This window comes from Mus pahari, chromosome 10 (assembly GCF_900095145.1).
Source record: "Mus pahari chromosome 10, PAHARI_EIJ_v1.1, whole genome shotgun sequence".
NCBI lineage: Eukaryota > Metazoa > Chordata > Mammalia > Rodentia > Muridae > Mus > Mus pahari.
In genome coordinates, this window is record NC_034599.1 from 11,632,600 (window position 1) to 11,660,395 (window position 27,796).

The 27,796-nt window shown below is 41.2% G+C and overlaps 1 protein-coding gene across 7 annotated transcripts in view; it reads right to left on the reverse strand.

Annotated features, from left to right (window-relative positions):
• Fat3 (FAT atypical cadherin 3) overlaps nucleotides 1–27,796 on the reverse strand; it is a 603,560-nt gene that overhangs the window by 321,027 nt on the left and 254,737 nt on the right. For all 7 annotated transcript variants that reach the window (XM_021205908.2, XM_029542742.1, XM_029542740.1 and 4 more), the window contains exon 3: nucleotides 25,354–25,668. In XM_021205908.2, the coding sequence (XP_021061567.2) occupies nucleotides 25,354–25,668 (315 nt within the window). The remainder of the gene's footprint in view (nucleotides 1–25,353; nucleotides 25,669–27,796) is intronic.

Consider the following 27,796-nt stretch of genomic DNA (forward strand, 5'->3'; position numbering starts at 1 on the left):
GTAACTACTACCTGTGATCATATTTTACTTAATACCATCTACATGTATACTTTATTTTGTCGACAAGCATATAAAAATTTATTTTTTAAATATTTTGAAATATGGCTAGAGAGGTGGCTGAGCTGGTAATGAGGTTGGCATACAAGCAAGAGGTCCTGCGTCTGGATCTCCAGCACTCATAGGAGAGCTCAGTATTTGTCCTAGGGCGGCTATAGAGACTGAAGCATCTAAGAGCCCGGCTGGTCATTCGAACTAGCTGGATTGGTGTGTTTCAGGTTCAGTGAGAAATCCTGTCTCAAGAAAATAAAATGGATAGCAACTGAGCAAGAAATTGACCTCTGGTTTCCTCACGTATATGTACACATACAAACACACACATACACACATACAGAGAGAGAGAGGAGAGAGAGAGAGAGAGAGAGAGAGAGAGATATGCCTTTGATGTCATCACAAACTGAAGCATAGCTACTAAATTGAATCAAGCTAAGAACATTATTCTTCCGATTAAACACTATGCATATTGATGGTTTGCCTTTCTGAAAAGTGCAGATCACCTAAGTTCTAAAGCATTTTGGTTTTGTGTGTCTATTGAAAGGAAAAAATCAGATGGGTATAATATTCAACACATGCAAACATAATGTGCTTTTATACTTATAATACAAACTATCCTCCTACACATTTTAACTGTGATATCAATGTGTATCAAAAGGGATTTCCTAGTCCTTCTCTGTCAGGAAAAGAATTGATTTTAACATGGAATAACACACATATTGCTTAGCACCTACAGAGACTCACATGTAATTGTACCAGGAGACTTTAGCTTGAAAACTGTAGTGTGTATGTGTGTGTGTCTGTCTGTGTGTGTGTGTGTGTGTGTGTGTGTGTGTGTGTGTGTGTGTGTGTGTGTGTGTGTAGCTCTGTTTTTCTTTCTTTTGTTTTATTTTGTTCTCTTAAAGAGAAAAGCATGGTTACTAGGTGAAAGGAACAAGGTAACTCCAAGGCCCAGCTCTCTCTTGGCAGGGAACTTGGAAAACAGGCTGCCAATTGCTGCCAACTGCTGCCAAAGGCCAGAACTGCTGTGCTTCAATTGCTGGCAATAGCTACCTATTGTTCATGAGTTTCTGTCTCAGCGGGGACTCTTTAGAGAGGGGATTCTGGGCAGCAGTGGAGAGGACACATCAGTACTTGCCTTGGTCATCCCAAGGGAGGACAAAGAAAAAGCTTAGGATTGAGACCACCTTGTACATTCTCTGGAAAAGATGCTGACTCTTTAGCCCCAAATTATACTTAAATTGGCAGATAACTATTTCTATTGAAATATAAGTCATAAAATAAATCTAATAATTATCTCTGTTAATTACTGAATGTTCGAAGTCCCAGCTTGCTGGCTCGTCTCTCTTGGCAGGGAGCCTCTTGTTTAAGTTGGGTGGCAAAACAGTTCACAGTAGACCACACAACCTGAAAAGTGACCCCTTTTGAAAATTTTTATTTAGAAAACATAAAATATAGACATCTCCATGTTGCTTTACTGCTTGAGTCAGTGTAATCTAAGTTCGTAAAGAAGGAATGTGAACAAAGAGGGGCTTCTGGTTTCTGAAGACATCATCCTCTTCTTGGCAGGAGGTTGCAGTGCTCTGAGAACTGCAGGGCTTCAGAGCAATGATGCTGGAGTGTGTTTATAAGCCTTTTCCTGGGACTCATGTCTGAAACACCCTGAGCATCAGCATCTTTGTCTACAGTGAGGGTACACACTCTTCTTGTTGGAGAAACGTGCAGTGACAGTGCCTATGTGAGCCAGACTTAATATTTTAAAAAACTGTCCAGTGAACTGTAGGCAACTAATGACTGCCTGTAGAGTGACGGAGAATTATCCTCACTCAGGGATGAACCCCAATAGCTTATCCAATTCAAAATGGTCAGCCCTGAAGCACATATACACAAATAACAAGAACAGACTCAGCAGATTGTGTTTATTTATTTGAACATTATATCTGTATATATGTGTATAACAATATATCTGTGTATAACAATAATAATCAAGGAAAATTAGACTATTGCTTTTAAGACGTGAGGCATGACATGGGAAGGGCTGGGAAGAGGAAAGGAAAGGGTAGAAGTGATATAATTATATTCTAATTAAATCGAAACGACTGTCTATCATGTATAATTCTCCCCATGGCATGTGTCAGCCAAAAACCGCATGATCTGGGATCGATAAATTTAGTTTTGGATTCTAATAACGGCAACTTAGTGATGACTTCTAACTATTTAGACCCGTGACCTTCATTTCCTTCAGTCATTCTTTAGGAATGATGACACCATTGTTCACACTTAGGGTGGGATTTTGAAAATAAAAGGTGGATACTGTGTGCTCTCAGAAAAGACACAGAAGTTCTCCTAATTACTCTGTTCCTTCACCCAGCACTTCTGCAGTCTTCCTGTGCTATAACTTGAGCTCCGACATGAGTCTACAAAGCTCTATTATTGAGCAAGAACTTTGAACCAGATCTACAAAGCTCTATTATTGAGCAAGACACTTTGCACCAGATCTTTGCCTTGAGATATCCTAAGCAGAGTAGGTTTTTTATGTGTGCGATGTTCTCTCTCTGTCTCTCCCTTTCCTCTTCCCCTCTCTCTCCCTATCTTTCTCTCTGTGTGTGTATGCTGTGTGTACACGTGCATCTGTGTACACGTATGTGCCAGACAAAAGTTAGAGATGGCTGTCTTGCTTATGTTTTGACTTCCTTACTAGGTCTTTCACTGAACAGTGTGAAATCATTGGCTAGCCTGACTGGCCAGTGATGCCTGAGGATCTGCTTCCTTGGCAGTTGTGTTACAGATGTGTGCAACCATCCTCAGAATGTTGGACATGGATGCCGGGGTTTTGAACACAGATCCTCATGCTTACATGGCAGGCACTTTATCACTAAGTGATATTCCTAACCCTTGGTTGGAAATCTCTTAATATACAAGTGAATCTCCTGCCTATCACCCCAAATATAGGGTTCTGATTGTCCTCAAAGGAAATGTCCTCACAGTGGGAATGACGGCTCAGATAAGAGCATGAGTCCTAGGAAGTGGGTATTTGTTAAGAGGTTTCTTCTTCCTCCAGAGAGACCATGGTAGCATTTTTACTCAGCTTACGGGTCCCCAGTCAGGTTCCAAGGCTGACAGAGATGTAGAACCAAGCATTTAGCACTATGATCTTGGGGAGCTCATTCTCTAGACTTCAATTTTAAACAAATGATTCAGTACATGAAAAACGGAGACCCCGGGCTCAGTGCACAGTCCAGTGCTCAACAAGTCGACCGATAAAAACCGCCAAGACCAGCTTTTGCTTTCTCTCAGGCCAACTAGTCTTCTAATAGAAGAAACTCTTTGGTTTAAATGTCACTGAAGATGATGTCCTTTAAGTAAGGGGAATTTCATTCCCTTTCTGTTTCTCCTCCCTCTGGGGCCTCCTTTTCCACAGAAATCTTACTGAGGTAAAATTGTCCTGGAGGTTTCCAGGGAACCCTAGTCAAGCTTCTAGAATCCAAGCCTTCTACACAAACTGATCTTCAAAACTATGCATAGTTTTGAAATGTTTCTAAGGACCCTAAAATTTAAAAAGAACATTAATACCAGGTTCCAGAATAGACATGAGTTTCATCATGTTTAGGCAGACTGACTATGCTAATGTCTTTGTATGTTCTCCCTTGTATTTAAGCAGAAGAACTATGCTAAGAAAGATTCCTGAAAGATGCATGGAAGACCACATTCCCTGGGAAAGAACGGCCTAGTGTCCAGAGGGCTCAAATTCAGCTTTGTGATGGGTGTGGCAAGCCCTGACATTATAATAAAATCTACCCACTGAAGGTACCAGAGAAACAAAGAAGGGTCTGGGAACCCAAGGAACATGTCAGGAACACTCAAGCAGCATCACTAATCAGTAAGTTCAAGGGTGTCTGACCTGGATGCATGTGTTTTGGGATGGTGGTCTGAGTTTAGTGACCCAGAATTCTCTATTTTATACTGAGGCCTTGGAACTACTAGAGTTCCTCTAATATCTCCTCTGGGACAGATATCATACAAATTAATGGTTCCAACAGGCGCTGTTTCTTTAATTGTAGCCACCAAGGAAACTGCTCTTTCCTCGGGGCAGAAAGTCTCCAGAGACCTCTTTCAGCCATTCATCTTCCCATTGGGTCAGGAGCCCAGAAGGCAGAGGCGCTGTGTCTACCTCCATGGGCCCTGCATAGATCACCTAAGCCCAGATTCCAAACTAAGCTCTGGCTCCCTAGATGCTGGGCTCCTTTGTTCAATGGCCACCTGGCCTGATTATCTCAGGTCCATTCTTGCCTTATAGCAGGCCAAATCTCCCCAGTCTATGAGGTTAATGGTTGGTCAACCATGGGTCAGTATGGGTTAGTGAGTAGAGCTGCACTAAGAACCTAAGGTATCTATAACTAACCCACAGTGGTAAGAGGACATTAGTGGGACATGGGATAGGTGGGATTTCCTCCTTCCCAAGATGCCTCCTTCTTTCTCTCCGAGATCTCGAAGAACTTTAAAACTGGCTTTTTGTTGTTGTTGTTGCTGTTTTGTTTTGTTTTGTTTTTATTTGAGCATCTGTAGAGGTAGTAGAGGTAGAGTTGACCTTATCAACAGTTCCTTAGTTTGATTTTACCTCCTCTCCTTACTTTATACTTGCAGAGGTAGTATCTTCTCATTTCTTTGATCATAGATCTCTGAATGTTGAAGTCACAGGCATCCTGGGCTCAGCTAGTATGAAGATTGTTTCCTTTTGAGGTGAATTGATGTGTACAACTATCAGAAAACTCATGTGAATGTGAAACCTTTCAGAAGGTCTCCAAGAAAGAACTCCAGCCTTGTAAGTGAAATATGTGATCTCCCCTTGAGACTAAATGAAGGCAGCCTCATTAGCCTGGTGGGCTGGCCCACTGGATCCCTTTGACTGCTTCTTCTCAAAAGGAAGAAACTGCTTAGCCACATCTCATTCTGAATGTCACCTGTGCCTGGACAGGGATCTGAACATAGATCTCTGACCCAAAGAAACCTTGAGTATAAGATAAATCCATGCCACGATGAAACTAAGGGGAGAAATACTCTAATTTTAGAGTTTGCAAGCAAACAAACTAGAGTCACTTGTGTGTTTCAAGGTGCAACTACAAGCCTCATGATTGCCCTCTGAGGACAAGAACACATTAAGATCACTAAGATTGGAAGAGAAACCTTTCACTCTTGACCTTTCTTCTGATTAGAATGAATCAGACAAACAGCCAGTGAGGGAAGCCAGACAAACAGCCAGTGAGGGAAGCCCCTTCCTATTTTTCCTGGCAGAAAAAAATTACACTTCTCCAAAAATAAAACCATCAGCCCCATTGAATAATAGATTCTAACAACAAGAACAAGATTTGTATCCCCATTTTGGAACATGCATGTCTCAAAGAAGGACAGCGCTCTTCATTCTTGCCCACACACAACCATCCTGTTATAACAGTAAAATGCCATGGTGAAGACTGGAACACACCAGCATAGCTTATTAGGGCAACATTAATTACTGCTTCGACCTTGCTTTCTTTCTTTCCTGTTGTCACTGTGGATTAATCTTCTGGGTACTGTTCTCTTATTAAAATATGGAGTTAGAACTGCCTGTAATATGCAGGTTAAAGTACTAGAGAGTGTGAAGATGTCAGAAAGCAAATCCCAGAGAGGAATGTAACACTGTTTTCCTTAGCCTATGATTACCATACAAATAGGCTCTTTCTGAATTTAAATTACAACAAAAAAAGGCCTTTACATTTGCTCAAAACCCTGGCAGAGATGGGGGTGGGGGTGGGGGCAGGGGCTTCTTGCACTGCAGTTCCGAGGCAGTCACAGCCTATACCTCAGCACAAACACACTCAGAGAAAAAAAACAAAACAAAACAAAACAAAAAAAAAACTCCACCAGGCAGCATCCTCTCCCTCAGAATTAGGGAAGCATCATGTTGTGAAACATTACAGCAGACATTTCTTGAATTAAAAGCAGAAATCTGTTATCTCCAACCACAGGGAAAGTTGTGATAAACAAGTTGCGGAGAAAAATCGAATAAGAACATGTAGAGAGAAGTAGGAAGAAGAAGACAAATTTGCTCCAGGAGGGAATGTGTGACATCAGAAATCGTCAGTTAGGATCTAAAGTGATTGCTGGGGCGATGCAGCCAGTGGTGCCCACTTCTGGTGTGTGGCACTGGACTGAAAAGGGGAAAGACATGTTTTTACCCGGGTGCTTGGCCAGGCAAATCCCAGCATCCCAGGTCACGAACTGCTGGCCAAAGGATGCATTCAGAATCTATTAGTGCTGGTTCTCTTTGAGAATTAATATTAAGAAATTTATTCTATGTTAATTCATCTGTTTTTTAATCTATTCAACAAATGTATGTTGAATAACTGGCTAATGACAGGGCTCTATGATCTCAGGTGAGAACATGTCCTTTGGGGGGGGGGGGTGACTTGCTCCTCAGGTCCAGAGATGCAGGTGATGAGGGTCAGAGTTTGTCCCAGTATACTTTAGATTGGCACTGCAACAAGCTGCTCATTCTTCATTTATCTGGGAAAGGAGTTTTTCTGCATCAGCATCCTTTCAGAAGAGTGAATTAGTTACTTTTCTCATTGTTTGTGACCTAGCAAGAAGCAACTTTGGGAGAAAAAGCTTATCTGACTCATGGGTCAGGGAACTAAGCCCATCATAGCAGAGAAACCAACATCTGTCCTGGTGAGATAAGGCTAACTGTTCAAAGTTTGGAGGATCTGGAAGCCAAGAAAAGGTTTGCTGAGGCTGTGTGTGTGTGTGTGTGTGTGTGTGTGTGTGTGTGTGTGTATCCCTTAATACAATCAAATTAGCCACAGATCATATTAGCCCAGATGCACTACTATAAGAATATAATGGGTAATTACGCCCCAGAGAGTTCTGTCAGGGCTTTACAATTAAAGCTCTAGAGTTACTGGCATCACAAATTTAGACCTCTAGCACACAAAACCCACATATTTTATTATATTTTTATTTTATGTACATGCACATGCAAATGTGTGTGTGTGTGTGTGTGTGTGTGTGTGTGTGTGTGTGTGTGTGTGTAGGTCCAAGGATAGTATACAATCATTAGTTATCTTCTTCTGCTACTTGGGTCCAGGAGACTGAACTCAAGCCCAGCACCTTTACCTGGGGAGCCATCTCAATGACCCACACGTTTAAAAACCTTTGCTTACAGCTTCTGGCTTGACAAGGAGCTTGGAATGTAGAGGAAATAAAAAGGCAGAAAAAGGAACCATTGTTTCATACAGATCAATAAAAATGAGATTAAGCACCAGGCAAATCCACAAATCTGCAGCTGTGATTGGGAAGTGCTCTGAGAACAGCCCCTCCCTCCCCCATGGATCATGGGGCAAGGACTAAAGGGTGGCTCTTTTTCCTATGTCCAGCACCTGGAGCAGTAGCTGATGTGGAATTGGTTTTCATATGCGATTCTTAAATTAAGTGATTCATCTTCAATGTGCTGATTAAGCAGAATAAAACGATCCATTCACTAAAGACTAGAAGATCCTGGCTAGTTTGTTTATTTTTGACAGACAGAAGCATGAGTCACTTTGTTCAAGTTTTCTTGTGGCTAGGTTGACAGGCATCTGCCTCCACTTACTCTGTTACCCACCACTTACTTTAAGTGCCAATATAATGGTTGACCTCTGGTAAAAAATGACAGGCCTAAGCAGAGCGGCTATGACACTTAGATAAGCTCGATTCTGAGACAAGGATTCTCACCACTGAGATCCTGTAGCAACGCTGGGAAACAGAGAACAGGTTTTTCTAAATTTATCACAGACTACATAAGCGTTCTAGTGCTGTGAAGTGGATTTATATTACAATCACTATTCGAATTTCTACAAACAAGGGCCAACTCCTGTCCTTCTCCCATATGTGAAAGTAAAAGGGCATCTCACAAATAATTGCCTACTGTTGCCCTTATATCACAGTAAATCAAGCACACAGAGAGAGATCATGTCCAAGGAGGATGGCACTGTGATGTTGCTCTAACCAGGGCAAAGCCATTAGCCACATCAGTCAGTGTTAAAGTCTGGCACAAAGCTGATGTGACTCACATAGCTTATGGTAACTGAGAATAAACCAATTTAAAGTGAGATTACCGACTTCTTCTCATCCTATCTGGACAGTTATGAAAGCAGCAGTTCTGTGCATGTCCTGATTGCTTGTATGCCATGAAAGCGGCAGTTCTGTGCATGTCCTGGTGACTTGTATGCCATGAAAGCAGCAGTTCTGTGCATGTCCTGATTGCTTGTATGCCATGAAAGCGGCAGTTCTGTGCATGTCCTGGTGACTTGTATGCTAAAAAGCTGCTTTCAGTTCCTCAGAGGCAGGGGAATCCAGAGATAACATTTTAAAAACACTTCAAAGGGCTAGGCGTGGTGATACACACCTTTAGTCCCAGCACTTGGGAGCCAGAGGCAGGCGGATCTCTCTGTCTGAGTCTGAGGCCAACATGGTCTACAAAACCATGTTCCCGCATATCTGGGGCTACATAGAGAAGCCTTGTTTCAAAACAAACAAACAAGACCACTTCAAATGTAAATAAAAGCAAAACCAACTAGGAGAATTTCAGCCTCCATAATTTTAGTAAGGACAAGTGACTACCTGCTACAAAGAGGAATGTAGAACCCCCGGTTTGATGGGAGCGATACAGAAAACCTGAAGCCTGTGCTTCTCCATCCATTTATTCAGCATTGACATGGAGCCCCTGAAATGTGGGAAGCTCTCTTTTTGTTTATGTCACTAATGCCTAATACAAATAAATACCTGACCACTAGTGAATTTGCAATCAACAATACTTAATATTTAACAAAGAATGACTAAATAGATGAATGATTACTCAATAAGAATAATACTCCTGGAGGCTCACAAGACGGTCCAGTAGTTAAGAGAACTGGCTGTTCTTCCGGAGGACCCAGGTTAGAATTCTAACATCCTCATGGTAACTCACAACCATCTGCATCTACAGTTCCCTGGGATTGGATGCCCTCTTCTAGCCTCCATGGTCACAGCACATCCATGGTGAGCAGATATCCAAGTGAGGAAAACTCTCGCATACATGAAAATTATTATTGGGGAGCAACATCATCCGAAGGACACTGTGTCAGGACAGGACGCAGTCTATAGCAAACCTGAGAATCAGATGGCCCGTCTTCCTCACTCCCCTCCCCTGAAAGCAGTCTTGCCAGGCCTTTCTCACTGTATGAACTGCTTGAGTACAGGAAAGAACATTGCCGACTTCTGCTCCGGCTGCCCTGTGTGCCCTGACTGCAGACACTGCTGATGCTGTTACCACCTTTGGAAACTTTATTCTCCAGGACAAACTCTGAGTTTTATTTAACAAGTGTTCAGACTGCCTCTCATCCCCTGTGCAGTGATGTGCATTTCTCAACTCCATTCTCCAACAGTTGAAAGTATGGGGACATTGACACTGATTGGGTCAGTGTACACACTCAGTGATTCCAACCTGAAAAACCCTTTAAACTGTGAGATGCAAGCCGGCTGTTAGCATAGGTGATTTATAGGACTTTTGTTTGCTATCAAAATAGTTCACTTCTGAAGTTTGCCCACATTTATGGTCCTGAGGGAAGTTCTGCAAGCATTTGCTTATCTATGAATAAAGAAGTCTAAAAGTAAAATAAAAATTTTCATCTAAAAGGATAAAATTCCTTGCTCTTAATAATCATTTATTTATCTGTTTGACCATGCTGTTTGTTTGTTTGTTTGTTGAGACAGAATCTCACTAGGTAGTTCTAAATAGGTGGACACATACTGTGAATAAGACTGGCCTTGAGCTCACAGAGATCTTCCTGTCTCTGTCTCCAGAGTGCTGGAATTACAGTGGCCCACTGCTAGCTAGATTCTTAGATGAACCAGGCTGTCTCCAGCTTTGAAGCTCAGGATGATTTGAACTTCTGATCCTGCTGTCCTAACTCCCAAATGTTAGGATGATAGTAGGCATGTGCTTGCTCTGTTGTGCCAACTTTATGAATTGTTATGCATCAGATCCAGGGCTTTTTTGCATTCTGGTCAGCACTCTACCAAATAAGTCACATCTCTGTTCCTTAAGAATCTTATTTCTTTGTAGCTTACATGCCAGCACATATTCCCATCCTATGAATAGACAAAGAAATTATAAGAAAACATTTGGCCTTGTTTCCAGTCTGCTTTCTTTTGTTGCCATTCAGAAACTAGAAATATTCACTAAAACAAAGGTTAAAACAATAACAGAGAGACACTTTGATCTTTTATACAGCTGGTAGAAAGCTGTGTAGACATTGAGAAACAAATATCATAAGCTATCTCAGTAGCTTGGAAACCAGAGGCTGGTATACAAAGGTTCCCACAACCACTTGAAGGCAAGACAGTTCCAAGTGAGGACTCTCCAGATTTTGGATAACAATTGGAAGATGGACACAGAAATTATTGGAATTTAGTAAGTTCAAGAGGACAACAGAAACTGTAACCTATAACATATAGAAAAACAAGGCTCTTAATAACAAAAACATCTCCCCTTAAAATAATTTATAACCACTTGCTTTCCATGGGCACGAATGAGAACTAAATGCTTCCATGTGATGTGTAATAAGGGGCCCTTAGCAATGCAGTCATCCCCAAGGAAGACACCAGCCTTGTATGCTAGATCTACCCATTGTAGAATAGGGCTGCTAACATGGTATATTTGGAACCTGGGAAGCATATTCAAGGTCAGCTTTCAAATTCTTGCCTGCTTACTATTTTAAATGTTATGTGTATGATCTTAACACAGTTTAGTCTGTGGGTTAGAAGGCAGGGTGAGCACAGATGTGGGTATTAGCAAGCAGAGCTCAAGTTAGGAGTCCAGGAGTTGCTACAGCAGGGGACCCAGGTAATGGTTAAAGACACAAATGGAAATCAGGTATGCAGAATGACCTACAGCATTGCAGGCCCCAGTACAAAATAGAAACACAATGGCCTTTGTTCAGGAGGATAGAGGGCAAGTGACAGGGTATGGGACCTCCCAAGCACTGGTCATATGTCACTGTAGGGTGTTTATAGCCCAGTAGTCAGGAAAATGTTCGAAAGACTTTGTGAAAAATCGAAGGACACATTTGATAGAGTTTAGAGTGTGGTCCAGAATGATGGTTAATGGTGTCAGGGCTGTTATCTGGGAAAACTGTTAATACACTTTATTTCTAGGGTTTGGCAGGAATGAGACATGATCAAAATTCTAAGACGACACTTCAATAATGAACTAAGAATTCACCCTGAAATCAGCCTTCTTCTTGCTTGATTGCAGTGATTTTTTTGCCTTGAGAACAGAGTCTAAGTAGCTCCTGGTTTCCTTGTGTTCTTTCCTTGTTTTAGAATCTGAGGTCAATAAAGCCTCAGTAGGTTAGAGCATGGTAAAAGCACCAACTTATTTACATTGTTAACTGGATGCCATGACCTAGCAAAGCTTCTGCGGAGACCCCCTGAAACATCCCTCAACATCCCTTTCTCAACATCTGCAGGCAAAACTGTAAATCCACAAATGATTTCAATTGAGTACACAAGTGAGAATTCAGAGACCTCTATTATTAGAGGCTGCTTTGCAGTAAAAGTAATTTCACTGGGCACTAAAAGTTCTTAAATATTAACTAAAATTGTAAAAATAATATATATCTATATCTAGTTCCCTAATACACTATTTTAATAAATGTCCCTAATTCCTGGACCCGAACATCATTTCTTCAGAAGAAAGCATTGCTCACCATGACAGAAAACAATTTAACTGAATAAAAATGGACTATTTAGGATGTACACAGCCAAGATGAAGTATGTCTTTATAAAACATGACATTTTACAGAGATGAGAAATTTGCTTAAGTGGTGGGAGGGAAAATTGGATTCATCCTACTCCAACAAAGTATGTGATGCAAACATGTTTAAAATGGCGCACTGGAAAGCCCCTCTTTCTGCATGTAAAAGTCAGCATAACGTGATGAATTTCTGTCGCTTCTTCTCATTCATGTTCTCAGAGGGTTTCTCCCTAAGACCACTAATTAATATCATTAGAATTTATTAGTGTTAGAAATATAACTCTCATGAAAAACCCTTACTATGAGTTGCTGCATTCTAAGCTAGGTGACAGTTACGGTAATGTCAACTGGTAGTGAAATGACTTTGATTGGAGTATCTGAAGTTTTGCTCCTTCCTGCCTTCTCTGTCCTGTGCCTATCACAGTTCCTGGTATATAGTGTGCACTCATAGAATATGAACATAACAGACTTAAGAATCTTTCAAGCTTCTCATCAGACTGCTTGCTATCAAATTTCAAAACATGATTCATATTAAGTAAAAATTCTGAAGAGAAGAATTTTGAATCCTTTTCACTCCAGTTACAATAGTTACTACTTGTTAAATACTTCATATGTAGAAACTAAACCAGATACTTCGTAAAACTGATTAAGTCATTGAATATTATCAATAACTCGTTCATTAGCATCATTATATTTATGGGGAATCTGAGCCACAAGGGAGTTAAGAAACTGGTTCATTGCCGTATGGCTGTGGAACCCACTGATTGCAGGTACAGCACAGGTGGATTTCTCAGAGTTAGTGTGGGAAGATAGGTAATTTTCATGTACATTGTTCAAGAGGCTACAGATGTGCAGACACAAATAAACTGAAATAATTAATTTTTAACAGACTATTTGAGGAGTTTTTTATGGAGCATGTATGTCAACTTGACACAAACAAGAGTTATCAGAAAGGAGGGAACCTCAAATTGAGAAAATGCATCCATAAGATCCAGCCATAAAACATTTTCTTAATTAGTGATCAATGTGAGAGGTCCCAGTCCATCGTGGTGGTGCTATCCCTGAGCTAGTGGTCATGGGTTCTATAAGAGAGCAGACCAAGCACTACTAGTCATTGGGCAGCATTCTCACTCTCAACAGGGTTTCCACAGTAGCAGACTGCCATGGACCTTTCAATTATGTAAAGAGAACCCACTTCTAACTTCAGTGGTAAGTTGAGCGTTAGCAGCAACAGATTACCTGCCAGGGCTAGTCTGTTCGATCAGCTGTATGTCAACTGAAGGCGCTCAGTTTTTTGTTATTTGTTATTTGATTTTTGTTTTTTGTTTTAAGTTTACAACTATATTCCACTCTAGCCAGATACTATTTCTGAATCCCAGCAACAAATTTCTGGAAGAAAGAACCTTAGTCTAAGACTCTACCTCCATCTGACTGTAACAAGGAAGAAAGGCCTGGAGGTTAGTAGTCAAATACCAGGGATGCTGCTACAAGCTGCAGCTTCTGGAGAGGGATTCTCTTTCCAGGCATCCCTTCCACTACATCTACAATGCTGTCTTCAGTGTCATTGTCATTCAAGACAGTCCTGGGTAGAGGTATTATTAGAGACATCAATGTCACATGGCTCCATTCATAACGTCCGCCCCTTCCAGTGTTATGTAGTAATGGATGCCAGTGTGTGTAGATGGTAAGGTAATGCTGCTATAGCTTAGTGATATAGGCCTATGCCAGCTGGATAAGATGATGAGACAATTCTATCATTGCTTAGTGCTGCCTTTCCATGCCAGTGTGAGAAGATGGTGAGACATTGCTACCATTGATTAGTTATGTCTGCCCAGTATCAGGAAACGCAGAAGCAATTTAGGACTAGGGTTTAGCAACAGGAACAAATTTGATCCTTTTTCCAGCTCTCATTTACAAGTAACAATTCCGAGGCCAAGGCAAATGAAATAAATCTGCCTCTTGTAACTAGAGCAACTAAATGGTAGAGGTTGGACTGAAACTGAGAAAGCCCACTGCTTCTCTCAGTGCATCGTCAAGGCATCATACTGTTATATGATTAAAAAGCCGAATCATTTTGGATAGATAGGGAGGTTTCTGGGAGTCTGCGTCTTTTGTTTCTTCACTGTCCACTTGTCAGACACAAATCAAGTGATGATATACACAGGAGCTAACATAGATGGAACTTGTAACCTTATGGTGAACTTAATGAACGTTGAGAAAAATGTTATATTCAGTCTTAGTTTGCAAACATAAACTGTCTAGAACCTTAATCATGCACTGTAAATGCCAGTTAGCTGAAACAAACTGTGTGTGCAGATTTGTTTAATATGTAACATTTATTGAGAGTATGCTATGTGCCAAGTGTTGCTTCTAGTAGTACTTTACATATGTTAAATTATTTAATCTTAATAGTAAACCAATGTGCTATTACGATCTTTCCCAGTTTCTCAGAGGAAACTGTAGCACAGAAAGGTTAAGCAATCTTCCCAACATCGCATAGCCAGGTTCTGGGTTGGATAATCTTAAATGTCAACTTGCCATAGCCTAGAATCACCTGGGGACAAGGTTTTAAACTGAGGAATTATCTAGATTGGCCTGTGAGGAATTTCATTGCTTAGCAATTGATGTAGGTAGAAGCAGGTCATTATGGGTAGCACTGTCCCCTAGGCTAACCCCAGAACTGTAGAAGAGTGAAGAAAGCTAGAAAGCATGCAAATGAGCAGCATGGATACATTCATTTGCTTCTATTGTTGGCTGAGAATATGATGTCACTAGGTGCTTTCGTCCGCAGCTTGACTTCTCTGAAACCATAGACTGTAACTTGGAATTGTCAGCCATATAAACCCCCTTCTTCCTAATATGTTTTTGGTCATGCTATTTTATCACAGCAGCTGAATGAGGCTATAACATGTGATACACATGGATTCAAATGTGAGGACATTTGGCCTACATGTTTACTCTCCTGAACACATTCTTTGTTGCATATTTTGTTTCCAGGTTTATCATGAAGCTTAGATGACCATGCAAAGTTAAAAAAAAATCATTTTTCTACAAGTTAATAAAATATAAGGCTGGTTTTATTATTGGCATTGCATATAATTTCCTAAATTAATCTACCTCAATATGAATAAAATTTATAGATTTTTAAAACAGGTGCACTGTTTGTAAAACTTTCAAGAAATTAAGAGCAAAGTCACTCAAAGATATGACAACCCCAAGAACCAAAACAGGCAGTATCGAGACAAAAGTGGACTTGCTGTACTCTAATTTGTTAGGAAATCTCAGCTCTTTTTTTTTTTTTTTAACAGTAACTGCCCATGTGGGACACTCAGGGCTCATTTATATGGTGTTTCCAGATAATCGGAGCCTGACAAATAACAAGGAAATTAAAATGGATGAGATCTTGATTTCCAAAGTACCTAAAACCAATCAACAATGACTTTTGTACAACCTCATGACTTGAGGCAAAAACATGCCTAAGACACAGTATATAGCATTATCAACAAGTAGCCTCCAGAAGTCCCAATGAAGCTACACTTAGTCACAACACACATGTCAACTCAAACCACTACCACAGCACCTGGGTAAAAGTTAGAACAAACGTGCTGTAGCTCCTAACGTCTGATACAGACTGTGCTGAGCTGCTTCAGATTACATCTTGCTTAAGGTTCAAAGGGCTGAATACCTGAGTGACTTTAGGCCAATCACCAGATCTCTTTTCAGTTTTCTGATAAACGCTAAATGAGGGACCATGGAACATGTTATCGTGGTTCAGCACTTAGCAGGTTCAAACTCTGCTGTAGCCCTGGTAGGAGGTATCAGGGCCAGAAAACATTTGGGACACTCTCACAGTGGCATCCAACATCTACTGATTCAGGGAGGTAGACAGTGGTTTCAATTAAAATTCAAGGTTTCCAACCATCAGAACAGAAAGACAGTAATAAACCAACACAGTAAATTACTGCTCTGGAAATCACACCCAGATACAATAAATAAAAGAGAAATTTATGACCTCAATCAATCTCCTTTTCACTCGTAAATACGTCTCTATCATCTGCTTTATTTATGTGACTCCATCACCCTCCCGAATAATCTTCAGTAATTTCTCATAGCTTTCCTGAGCAGCCAGGGATGGATGGAGGAGCAGGGAAAAGCTCATGGATGGCCAGCATACTTTTTTGCTCAGGGAGCCTCTGTCTCTCATTAACAGCCAGTGATGCAGCACCTTCCTTGTAAGCTTTTATCACATAGCTGCTAACTGCCCAGCCCTCTCTTCCTTTTTTCAAAGTCTCCTATTGTATGAAGTAATTATACTTGACCAGCTCTTTAAAAAAATCCTTTCCCCAGTAATCATATTCACTGAATCCAAAGCTACTTCTTGTAGATGACATAAAGCACTTGTCATCGTCTAACTGGCAGCCTGCTCTTTGGAGTTTGTATCTATAAGGGGAGTGAAATATCTCACTGCCTTAATGGTTGTACAGTTTTCCACTTGGCCTAAATCTTTCTAACCCAATGATGTATTTGAACACAGTGCCAGGACACAGGTTCAGCACCCAAGAACCTACCCAGAAGTTCCCTGGGGCCTGTACTCATGTACTGTACGCTCTGGCAGACACCAAATGTCCTGAGAACCTGAGCTGTAGAGCCATACTGGAGGCTGGGAGGGTGATACATCCCTGCTTCATCTCACTCTACTTCAGGATGAAATCACATTGTGTGTTTATCCATCAAAGGGCCAGCCTTAAATAGGAACAGGATTTGAAGCTCTAAAGATTTTAAGCCTAAAACCCTCAAATAACCTCCTCCTGCTGCTTTATTGAGAGAGCTTCTCATAACAGACTCAGGTGGGAGTTCAGTTGCTGGATAAATCCTCTTCAGATGCTAAGGGGCCGATAACTTTATTCACATTCATTAAGTTTGAAGCTTTCTTCTTGTGTGGCATAGGGTCCATATCAAGTGTTTCCAGGACCTATAAAGTGTGAGGAACCTAGAATTTTAAAGGGACAAGAGGAAGGTTTGGGTTCCTTCCTTTTATATTTTATGTTTCATTTTGAGTAAAATATAACGATTTCATTTTCCCTTTCCTTTCCTCCATCTGACCACTCCCATGGGTTATTAGTAATAGTATGCACATACATAGCCTACATACAGATGTTTTGTTGTTGTTCTTAAATTACACTACCCTATCATCTTTTTAGTATGGATACTTTGTCAACAGTCATAGGGAACAAGGTCCTATCAAGTGTTCCACCATGCTTCGGTGGTTTCAGTAAGAACATATCTGCCTGCAAGTGACAACTGAGAGTAGAAGGTAGAGGAGAGGCCATGAAGCTGATAAATACTTTAAGGTGTGTTTTAAACAGTATAAGAAAGCTCCCCCCAAAATAGTACCATTAGAGTTAACATGCTAAAAGTATTTGTGCTGAGAAATTCTAAAATAGTTATTAACAGCATGCATTCAGATAGAGCTGGACCTCACAAGGTATAGCCAGTGCTCATGGCAGGAGGGAGCATATCCTTCAGTATACTGGAGGCTCCACAATTGATCCCAGTCCAGCTTCCCCTGGACATAAGGACACTGCAAGGACTTTCCTGTTATCTTTGTTCACATAGAACACACTGACATAGATGAAGAGGTCATCAGTGAATTTAAATAACCCCAATGATAAATCTGCATGAGTCTCATTTGTTCTCCTGAACTTGTTAGATGAAATGAATACCATTTAATGTTCTATAAGACAAGGCCTCCTTTCATGGCTGAAGGAAAGAGCAAGGGTGATTTACAGGTCCATCCAAACTCATTTACCACATTATCTACTTTGTGCCTGGACCTTATGAATATCAAAGCACCATTTGGTGTATCTCTACTGGTTTGGGAGAACTTCCTACTCCACTGTGAAGGCAGCACAAGTATGGGACCATGAAAGGCAGTCTGTTTTGGTTGAACGACACTTGATCCAGAGACCTAGTAGAAAACTCTACAAGGGTCAGAACAGTGAGCCACGTACCCGGAGACAGGTGCTGACACAACAGAGCCCCCAACTCCATAATTGTGTGACTATTAGTCACACAGACAAAGCCCCAAGCTTCTGCCATTCTAGCTAGACTCCACCCTCACAGTTACCTGACTATATCCAGGTATGCTCTTCCCCACAGTTACCTGGCAACAGCAATGTAGCCCAGCCCATTATAAAAGGAGCTGCTCAGCCCCTCCTCTCTCTCTTAAGCTCTTACCTTTCTTACTCTCATCTCTAACTCTCCCTCTCTCTCCCCCTTCTCCCTGTCCACGTGGCCATGGCCAGCCTCCCTCTTTTACCTTCTCTCTTTCTCCTTGCCTTTCTACAATAAAGCTCTAGAACCATAGAGTGTCTCTGTTCATCAAGGCCTGCCATGCTTGAATGATGGAATAGGCTTTCCCCTAAAGAGCAGGGTCTAAACCCCCACCCCCCACCAGTCCCCCTGCCTCCCCACCCCCCTGCCAGAAGGCCTTCTTGCCCTCCAGCCACAGACCAGATCAAAGACTCTCCCCGAATGGGAACCACCCAGCACCCCCTCTCTCCCTGCCCTCTTCTCCCTTCAGCCCCAGGGATGACCTAGCTGCCCCTGGGGCCCCTACTTTGTTCTCAGCTCTTCCTTGGTGTCCAGTGGCATCTGGGATGCCCAGGACTGAGAACTTGTTATCTCTGGCCTCCGTAAGGACCAGAGACCTCAGACTGCCCCTTGTCCACCTCGGGCTAGGATCCATGTATTCCCACAGCCAGACACCCACCCAGGGCTAGGTAGAAAGCGTTCGGCAGTGTGTTTGCCTGCCCAGAGCACAGGAACTCTGGTGGGACTCAGGTTTTCTTCTACCCCTATATTCCTCATACCTGCTGCCCAACACACAAGAATTAATTAGGAATAGTACTGTTGTTTGCACTGTCCCCCATCTTGCTTTTTACTTCCCTTTTGCAATTCTATAGGCATTTTCCTTCTGATTTCCTAGAAGAGATGGTGTTCTAAGCAGATTAGCCCTAAGTGGAGCTGTGCATAAGCTCAGGGTTTAACTTACTTTGAAGCGCAAATTATTTTTTAGTATTCCTATCTTGTGAGATAATATTTCTTTGACAATTATTTATTCAAAGGGTTTACTAAAACTCGATAGTGATTGCTTGTTTATCAAAGTAGGTTTAAGCTACCTCTTAGTAGTTCTGCTTTGTTCTGTGTTTTAGAAATGATAAACAGAAAGGGTGTGGATTTGAATGGGTGGGGAAGTGGGAAGTATCTGGGATGAGTTGCCAGAGGGGAAACCATGGCCAAAATATATTGAGCACAAATATCTATTTTTCAACAAAAATTAAGTTATAAATAAAAAATTATGTACAGATATTATATAATGGCCAGGGACTCTGTGATGCTGAATCACACTGACAACTAAAGGGACATGAACTTCATTTTCAGTCAGTTTATGAAACAGGATGGAAAACAAGGGTATGAGGATTAATGGAGAATGGGTAGAGAAAGAACTTGGAATTCAGTTGATTCTCAAAACCACAGCACTGTAAAGTGAGAGTTGGGGTCATTTACAAAGCTGGCTGCCTCTTCTGCAGGGGTTTCTCTGCTGGAGATACCCTCTTAAGTCAACAAAATCTATAGAATGCACATCCAGGTCCTCAGGGGAGCTTCAGCCTGTGCTGGGAATTTGTCAGAAACACAAATTACCAGGCTTCTCCACAGGGCTCCATAGCTAATAAGCTCACCTGGCCATTACCAGGCTGATGCATGGCTTGGGTTTCTCACTTAACTCTCTTATTAATGCTGAGTGTTACCTGTTATCTCTTACACTACAAACCCACAGGCAAGAGGCTATTATTTAGAACTGATTAAAAAACTCAGCTCATCCAATATTTTGATAATTCATGTCTACATCCCAAAGAACCAACAGCCAGATCAAACTTGAAGCCTTCTCATAGAAAACACAGTTTTGAAGATTCCTGTCTCTCAAATAACTTAGGTGTAGTAGTGTGTGTGTGTGTGTGTGTGTGTGTGTGTGTGTGTGTGTGTGATGTCTGTGTGTGTTAAGCAAGTCCATTTGCAGATATGGTATACTTTGCTCAGACTTATTCCAAGATGTCAAGCCTAAACTACCATTCAGTGTAGGTGAGTTAATAGGCAAATGGGCCGACCAAAGCTCAGAGATCAGAAGTGACAGAAACTATGGAAAGGTCTTTCCAAACCCTGATAAAGAACCATTGGAAGATCTGGGCTAAGCAAGGACCTGTTTCATAGACGCACACTATCAAAACAGTGGATGCTTCCCCTGATCTTATGTATAGCAGAAGGAAGGAAGGTCAAAACCTTCTCTTGTCCATGATTTTCCCTCCAAGTAATCCCTTAGGAGACAGGTTTCTCAGGGAAAGATTTAACAGGAAATACCAAGACTCTCTGAACATAAAATATCATTGAACCTCCAAATCAACCAACCAACAAACGAAACCCCCGGCAAAACAAAACTAGTACAAATACCAGGAGGTTATAGCAGTAGAATGCCTCTTTAAGAAGCTGGAATATCTCCAGATTAGCTTTGGAGGTTAAATGAACTAATTCCTATGCACTGGGTGGTGGTCATGAATGCCTCTGCAGACCAGTCGATTCCTCAGGGACACCAGGCTCCCATCGCTACCTGCTTGGTCTGATGCTACACCCCAGTCATAGCTGATAGTTTACAAAGTTCAGCAGTTCATACTTTATGCAAGTTTTCTTACATAGTTGCTTTGCATGAGGTATGATGATCTATCTTCTCAGGAGACTAAATTTCCTTCATTCAGAAACCATATTCTCTTATGTTCCTACCCACCCACATGAGATCCGGGTCAACAGTAGTATCAAACATGGACTTCTTGAGACTGAATGGAAAGCCCTAGTGCTACACAACAGACACTGATGCAAAGTTCCTTCAAGAGTCCTTCCTTATGAAAGAGTGTCACCCAGATGTAGTCAGCTTCTACACAATATTTGTCAAGTGAGGAGCAGAGTCCAATATCAAGAATAACATATAATGTATACATTGAGAACTCTATCTAATGGCAGCCTGCTCAGCCTGTGCTAAGTAGGGTGAACACAGGAATAAAACAAATGAACCAAGTTTCCCCCACTCCTTCCCAGTTTTGTCATGATGAGCACAGAGTGGCCAGTTTGCATCCCTCTAGAAGGATGCATAGTTTCTCTTCTCCAGAGTCGGAAGACATCTCGGCCTCTTGTTCATCACACGTGTGCAGCACCAACAAGGAGCTCCATGAGAGAGACCTCTCCTGCTCTGTCTGAAACTCATGCAGGGTATAGGCCACAGAGGACCTTCAGCTTGTCAGCTTTTATTTCTCTGATTAACCTGAAAAAAAGTACTGGAAAAATGTCCACAACCCACTTACTCTATGTGGCTCGAGATCTCGTGGAGAAATCTCGAATCGCCGTTTGGCTCAACAGGGACATTCTCTATTTGGAAGGCAGTGGTACCCATTATGTGCTACAGGATGTGCACCTAGAACATTGGCACAATTCACATTTGTGTTAACCACTTTAATCTTTAGTTATTGTGTAACACATTTCCAGAACAAAGCAAAACTACAAATTTCATCTCTACCACAGAGAGACCAAAGGGTTAATTTACTAGATTCTAAAACATTCTGGGATTAAAAAAAAAATCTAAAGCCCAAATCTTTGCTAACTGTGCTAGTTAGCTTCAGCCCTGGCTTCACTGTTGAAAAATATCACATCAATGTTTTTGTTTGTTTGTTTGTTTGCCACTATTCCACACCACTAACTTTCTTAGGACAAAGGAAATGCCAAAGATTAAAACTACTATCAAGGAGCCAACATGGTTCTGTGGAGAAGATCAATACCCTGAACTAAGAGCTCACAGGCTTCAGTGAGCTTGACCCCCTGCACTATAGAAATGAAAGAAAGAGTCTAACCTGGATAAATAGTTCAGTCAGCAAAGCGTTTATGTTTATTCTACAATCCTGAGAGGACATGGGCTCAATCCCTAGCTCTCACATAAAAAGCAGAGCTGGTAGCATGAATGTGTAACACCAGCCTGGTGTAGTGGAGAGATATGTATGCCTGGGGCTCACTGGCAAGCCAGGCTATTCTACCTGGCAAGCTTCCCTCCAGCTGTTGAAAGACCCTCTCTAAAACCGAACCAAACTAAAGGTGAACAGAATCTGAAGAACAACACTTGTGCTTGGCCACTTGCCTCCAAATGTCCATGTAAAAATATAACCCATCACCCACAAACACATATACACATAGACACCTACACATCCCATGTCCCCCCACAAAAATATGTAGTCATAATAAAACACATTTCTTAAGGAGTTATGCATTTTTCAGGCATCATCCACATGAACCGTGATTTTCCTTGTTCATGACTAATAACTGTGTGGTAAGCAAAGTTGTGTTCAATTTCCAGATAAGAAACCTAGGTCACTAACACATATTTGTGCCATTAGCATAAGGCAGTCAGGGCACCATTTCTCCTGAGATTTGGCTGTGCTAGGCAAGTGAGGCAAGACCTCACAACAACTTCTAAATTCCTTGCAGCAATCATTACTCACTGTTCTAGTTTCATTTCTGTTGCTATGATAAAACACCCTTACAAAAAGTAACTTAGATAAGAATGAGTTTATTTTAGTTCACAATTTCAGGTCACAGTGGCAGGAGCTTGAGACCTTTGTTCACATTGCATCTACAGTCAAGAACAGGGGGAAATAATACATGTTTTTGCTCAGCTCAGTTTCTCCACTCTTACAGTTCCATATCTCCTGATGGGAATGGTGCCCTAGATAGTGTGCTAGACAGTTCCACGTCAGTTAATCTAATTAAGACAGTCCCCCACAAACATGGCCATGGGCCATCTTGAAGGTGGCAATACTTCATCTAGACCCTTTCCTTCAGGTGAATGCTTCACCTGTATCACGTTGGCCAAGTTAACCATCACACTCATGAAAATTGAGTTTCAAAGGGAATCAGTAACTTCCCGAGGACACAAAGCTGGCAACATCAGGACTGACTGTCATATTGGATGTACTCTGTGGTGGTTCATGGAGTTTCACAAGTATGAAGTTTGGGGCAAGTATTTTAAACCCAGGATCCTAAAGATAAAGTGATCTATGCCTGATCATCACTCTTGCCAACCCCATATTCACGAAAGCTCCTGTACACCAGTTATGAGTTCATATTGTCACTGGGTCAGTGTCAACTATTCTGTTACTTTTTTATTACTTCTTGTCTCTTGTAAGCTCAAAATGTATGTTAAGTTTTTGGTCTTGTTTATTGGACTTTGTGACAAAAACTGATAGGTGAAATGACCTTAACAAGCAAATAAACAATATACATTGTTTTCTTATATTGTGTCTGAAACCAAGACATGCTGCTCATTTATTTAAAACAATTAGACAACTTAGATGAAAATGACATTCTGGGCATATTTAAAAAAAAATCTCTGCCAAAGAAAGAGAAATTATGAATACAATTAAGGCTTTTATTATGTAATTTAAACCACATTATGATAATGTAAGGCTTTCTGAAAATTCATGTGCATAAAAGACAGTAAGCACAATGCACACAAGGTCTAGTGTAAACTCCTCACATCAGGTACAGACCCTTAATCATGACAGTTATTCTCTTTGCAAGAATGTGTGTGTGTGTGTGCGTGCACCTATGTGGCCATGTATATGTGGAAGCCAGAGAAGAACCTTGAGTGTCACATTTCAGAAACACTAGGTAACTTATTACTAAGACAAAGTCTCTCACTGGCCTGCTGTCCATGAGGGTAGGCTAGGATGCATGGCCAGGATATCCATCTGCCCTTGTGAGTTATTTTCCACTTTCAACCCTAAGCCAGGATCAGCTGAACTTGTCCATTTATAGAGTCCTTTCACCTAAAAGCAAGGCATCAGATGCTCCTGATGACTGAAATGGCAGCAAGACCACAAAGGAATAGCAGAGTGTGAGTCTGAGGCATCAGATGTCACACACTCAGCTTATTTATTGACATTGCCTTTGTTTTTCTCCCTCCTCATTCCATCTCTTTCTTTGTGTTAAATATAAAAAAAGTATTTCAATACCTCCATTCTCTCCACAATTTTTAATACTATGCTAGAGCACAGAAATAGAGCAGAGGGTCTTGGCACAGTACAAGGGCTTAATCATCAGGTACAGGGGGACTTTCTATGCTTAGTGTGTCTCAGATGCTGGGTCAGGCTCCTTTGTCTGATCCCTCTCCTTCTAGCTTAAGTATGCCTGTGATCAGACACTGCCAGCTGGTCACCACCTTTCATTTATAATGAAACAGAAGTCAAGTGCTGATTGCATACTTTTAAGGGCACTGAAGTATGCTTAAAAATTCACTGACTGACTCAGGACTAGACTTACAGAAAACCCCTTCAGGTTTTGCTATGTGCATTTTATTAATGTGTGTATTGTCCACTACACATTTCTACTTTGACAAGTAAAGACAAATTCAGTCAGTGTTCCTGAGAAAATTCTGGGTACACCAACAAGCATCAACCAAGCACAAAGCCAGCCAACATCAACCCTGAGTATCACGAATTACATTATCCTACATTTCAATGAACTAAAGTCCTACCCATCACATTCTTCCTGAGGCCTTAATATCTCTGTTCAGGTCTAAACGTTGCACATCACAGGAAAGCAGTGGTATGCCAAGGTCAAAGCCACAAAGAACACAAAACTATCTTCCAGTGTTCCTCCTGGTCAGGCCACAGTCAGCCAAACTCCACATTTTCCTAAACAATATGCATTTCTGATAAGTACTGAACAAATCAAATTCTTATTATAACCTTTAGAAACCTCTTAAGCAAAAGCTCAGAATATTACATTCTCTCTCTCTCTCTCTCTCTCTCTCTCTCTCTCTCTCTCTCTCTCTCTCTCTCCCTCCCTCTGGTAAAGATACAGACACAAACATGGGGAATTCTTTGAAACACTGATACCTCACTGATGGATAATATAGGGATAACTAATCTATGAGATAATCTTCGCTAATCTAGTGTTAGCTCTAGAAAATCTTAAGGTTTAAGCCTTTAAGAGGTTCATTTATAAAACCTGGGTGTTAAGTTAAGCAAGAAAGAGGTAAATATCTTACAATGCCAGCTCTCATAAAGTACCCAACAAAGGCCAGCCATCCTATTCTCAAGACAGAGAGGAGGCAGCTGACCATCTCAGTAGTCCAGAACCATATTTTACAATGAATGTGGCAAACCTGAGACCATCTGTGATACCTCTGATTCTTACTCGGTCAGTTCACCTCAGTGATAGGTGAGATTAAAACGCTCCAAGTAGACAGGAAAAACATCCATCTTGTCAAAAACTATGCCCAGAAAAAAAGATTCTGTTTTCTAGACAATAAAGTAGATAAGCCAGTACAGCAAGAGCCAGACAACCCATTCGAAGTGGACAGCCAATTTCAAAGCAGCCAAGCATGCCCTTACCTGTTTTGATATTGATGGCAAAAAAGTTCTGTGGGTTTCCACTTGTAATCCTGTAGGTCAGTTTTTCATTGGAACCAGAGTCAGGGTCCTCAGCTTGTATCTGAATGACAGACACATCCTTTGGAGAATTTTCCATGACAACGGGATAATAGATGGGCTCTGAGGTCAGTGGGGCATTGTCGTTCACATCTTCTACTTCTATGTAGACCTCAATGGTGGAATAGAGAGGGACCACACCCCGATCTGTGGCATACACTGTCAGCCAGTATGACGCTGTTGTCTCTCGATCAAGAATGTCAGCAGCAGTGATGACTCCTAGGAAAAAAAAGCACAAAGAACATGATGGCTCTAGCAAAGGAAGACAGTGGAGTAAGTCACCCAGAATTCCTGAGAGCAGCACAAATACTCTTGGCAAATAGGAGAAGATTAACATATGCATAGTATAAGATTAAATTGAGATGTCACTCTTTACATAAGGAAATGATTTTCTGAAGAACTCAATTGAATAGTTCTTTTATCAGTAAAACATAATTACACTCAATTTGAATTTCTTAGATAGATGTGTAAGGTTCATATGTGCTTGAATTCACGTACACGTCGTCCCTCCACAAGCATATAGAATATGCAAAGGAATGAGGGTAGACAAAGACAGTAGGTTGTGTGTGCACATGCACACACACACATACACACACACACCACAACATCACATCACATCACATCTACACAAGAGACAAAATGATGGAGGAATGAAAAGACAATGGGTCAAGAGTCAAAGTAAGTCCCATTTTGCAAGCTAATCTCTCTATTTGATGTGATGCTGAATTGATTTCATACAAAACAAACACTATTCACAGGTAAATAATTTTATCTACTTATTACAGGAATCAAATAGACCCTTCAAATGTTTTCTTGTCTGTTAGAATGTAAAATGTTTTACCTTCAAACACATAAGCCTGCACCATACTGTTTTCCTGAAAAATCAAATGTCACAGCTATTCTGCAGCAGTCAGGGAAGGATATCAATATACAAGGACTTAACGGAGGGCCCTAAATAAATCCATAACAACTCTGAGAAGACTCATGGACAATCATTTTATATTCAGTGCAAAAATTTTCCTAAGATGCTTTCTCTTGGCTTTCTTATATCATAGTTGAAACAAGGGACAAATAGAAAAGCAACAGAGACATCGAAGAGATGAAACTGTTTTCTTATGTGAGACAACAACCATCAGGCCAGTAGCCAAGCTACAGAAATTTATGTTGGGGGCAGAGTCATGAGCAATGATGGGATTTTCTGGGATACCAGGATCCAGCTTAGGACATTTCACAATTAGTCAGGATGCTCCTAGGACTCATTAAATCCTCAAAGTACAGAAGGCAAGTACAAAGCTTCAGGGACCAGTCCCACAGAAAGGCTAACCCTTCGTTCCTTCAATCCTCTATGATCTACAGTCTTGCTGGGCTTTTGTCTAAGTCTGGCACACAATTTGACCTGAAGTCCTTGCAGAAGTATGTATTAAGTGTTGCCACTGGGAAGGGAGGGAACATTTCTGTAGACATAGGTTGGAATAGTTAATGATGAATGCCTAGCAGGAGAGCTGGGATATTCCAAAGAGATGAAGTGATTGATCTTGTAGCCTCGGCTGCACAGTTACGTACCACCAAGAATTTGTCACAGTGCCAGAGACAGAGATCAACGTATGCATAAAACAAGATTAAATTGAGATGCCACTTTTTTACAAGAAATATTTATAATAATAATACTCATACTAAGAAAAGTATTTTAGCTATATATTTCTCAATTCTTAAAATAATTTCTTTGGTCGAATTTGTTAGGCTAAAGCATGTATATTTGTATGTATGTGTTTGTGTTCCCCAAGTGTACTAGGGAACTATTTACTGCTTTGTTTTGTTTTGTTTTGTTTTGTTTTGTTTTGTTTTGTTTTGTTTAGAGACAGAATATTTCCAGTTTGACTGGACAGCAAGTCCCAGGCAAACCTATCTGGTTTATCCCAGTTCTGGGGTTATAAGCACATATTCCAATACCTATCATTTGTACATAAGTATTAGTGAAGAAAGAAAAGCAGCTTGCCAAGTTATGTGTGTTGTTCTAAGGATGCTACCAGAAACCTTGATCTTTATATGCTGAGTAATATTTATGATGGAAAATACATAGATTAAAATATACTAAAATTTTACACCCGGAGTAAAAACAACTTAAATCGGCCGGGGAGAGAGCGGACTGAAGAGGGGACCCGCAGCTGGACCCGATCGTCCTGCGCCTCTCCTGCCCAGGAGGGGTGTTCGCCTGGCGGCTGTCCGCAGGCCGTTCCAACACCCAACACCTTTCCTCCCCGACCGAGGAGGGGTGTCCGCCTGGCATCCAGCGCCTTTCCTCACCCGAGGAGGGGAGTGCGCCCGAGAGCAGTACTAAGGCTTGGTG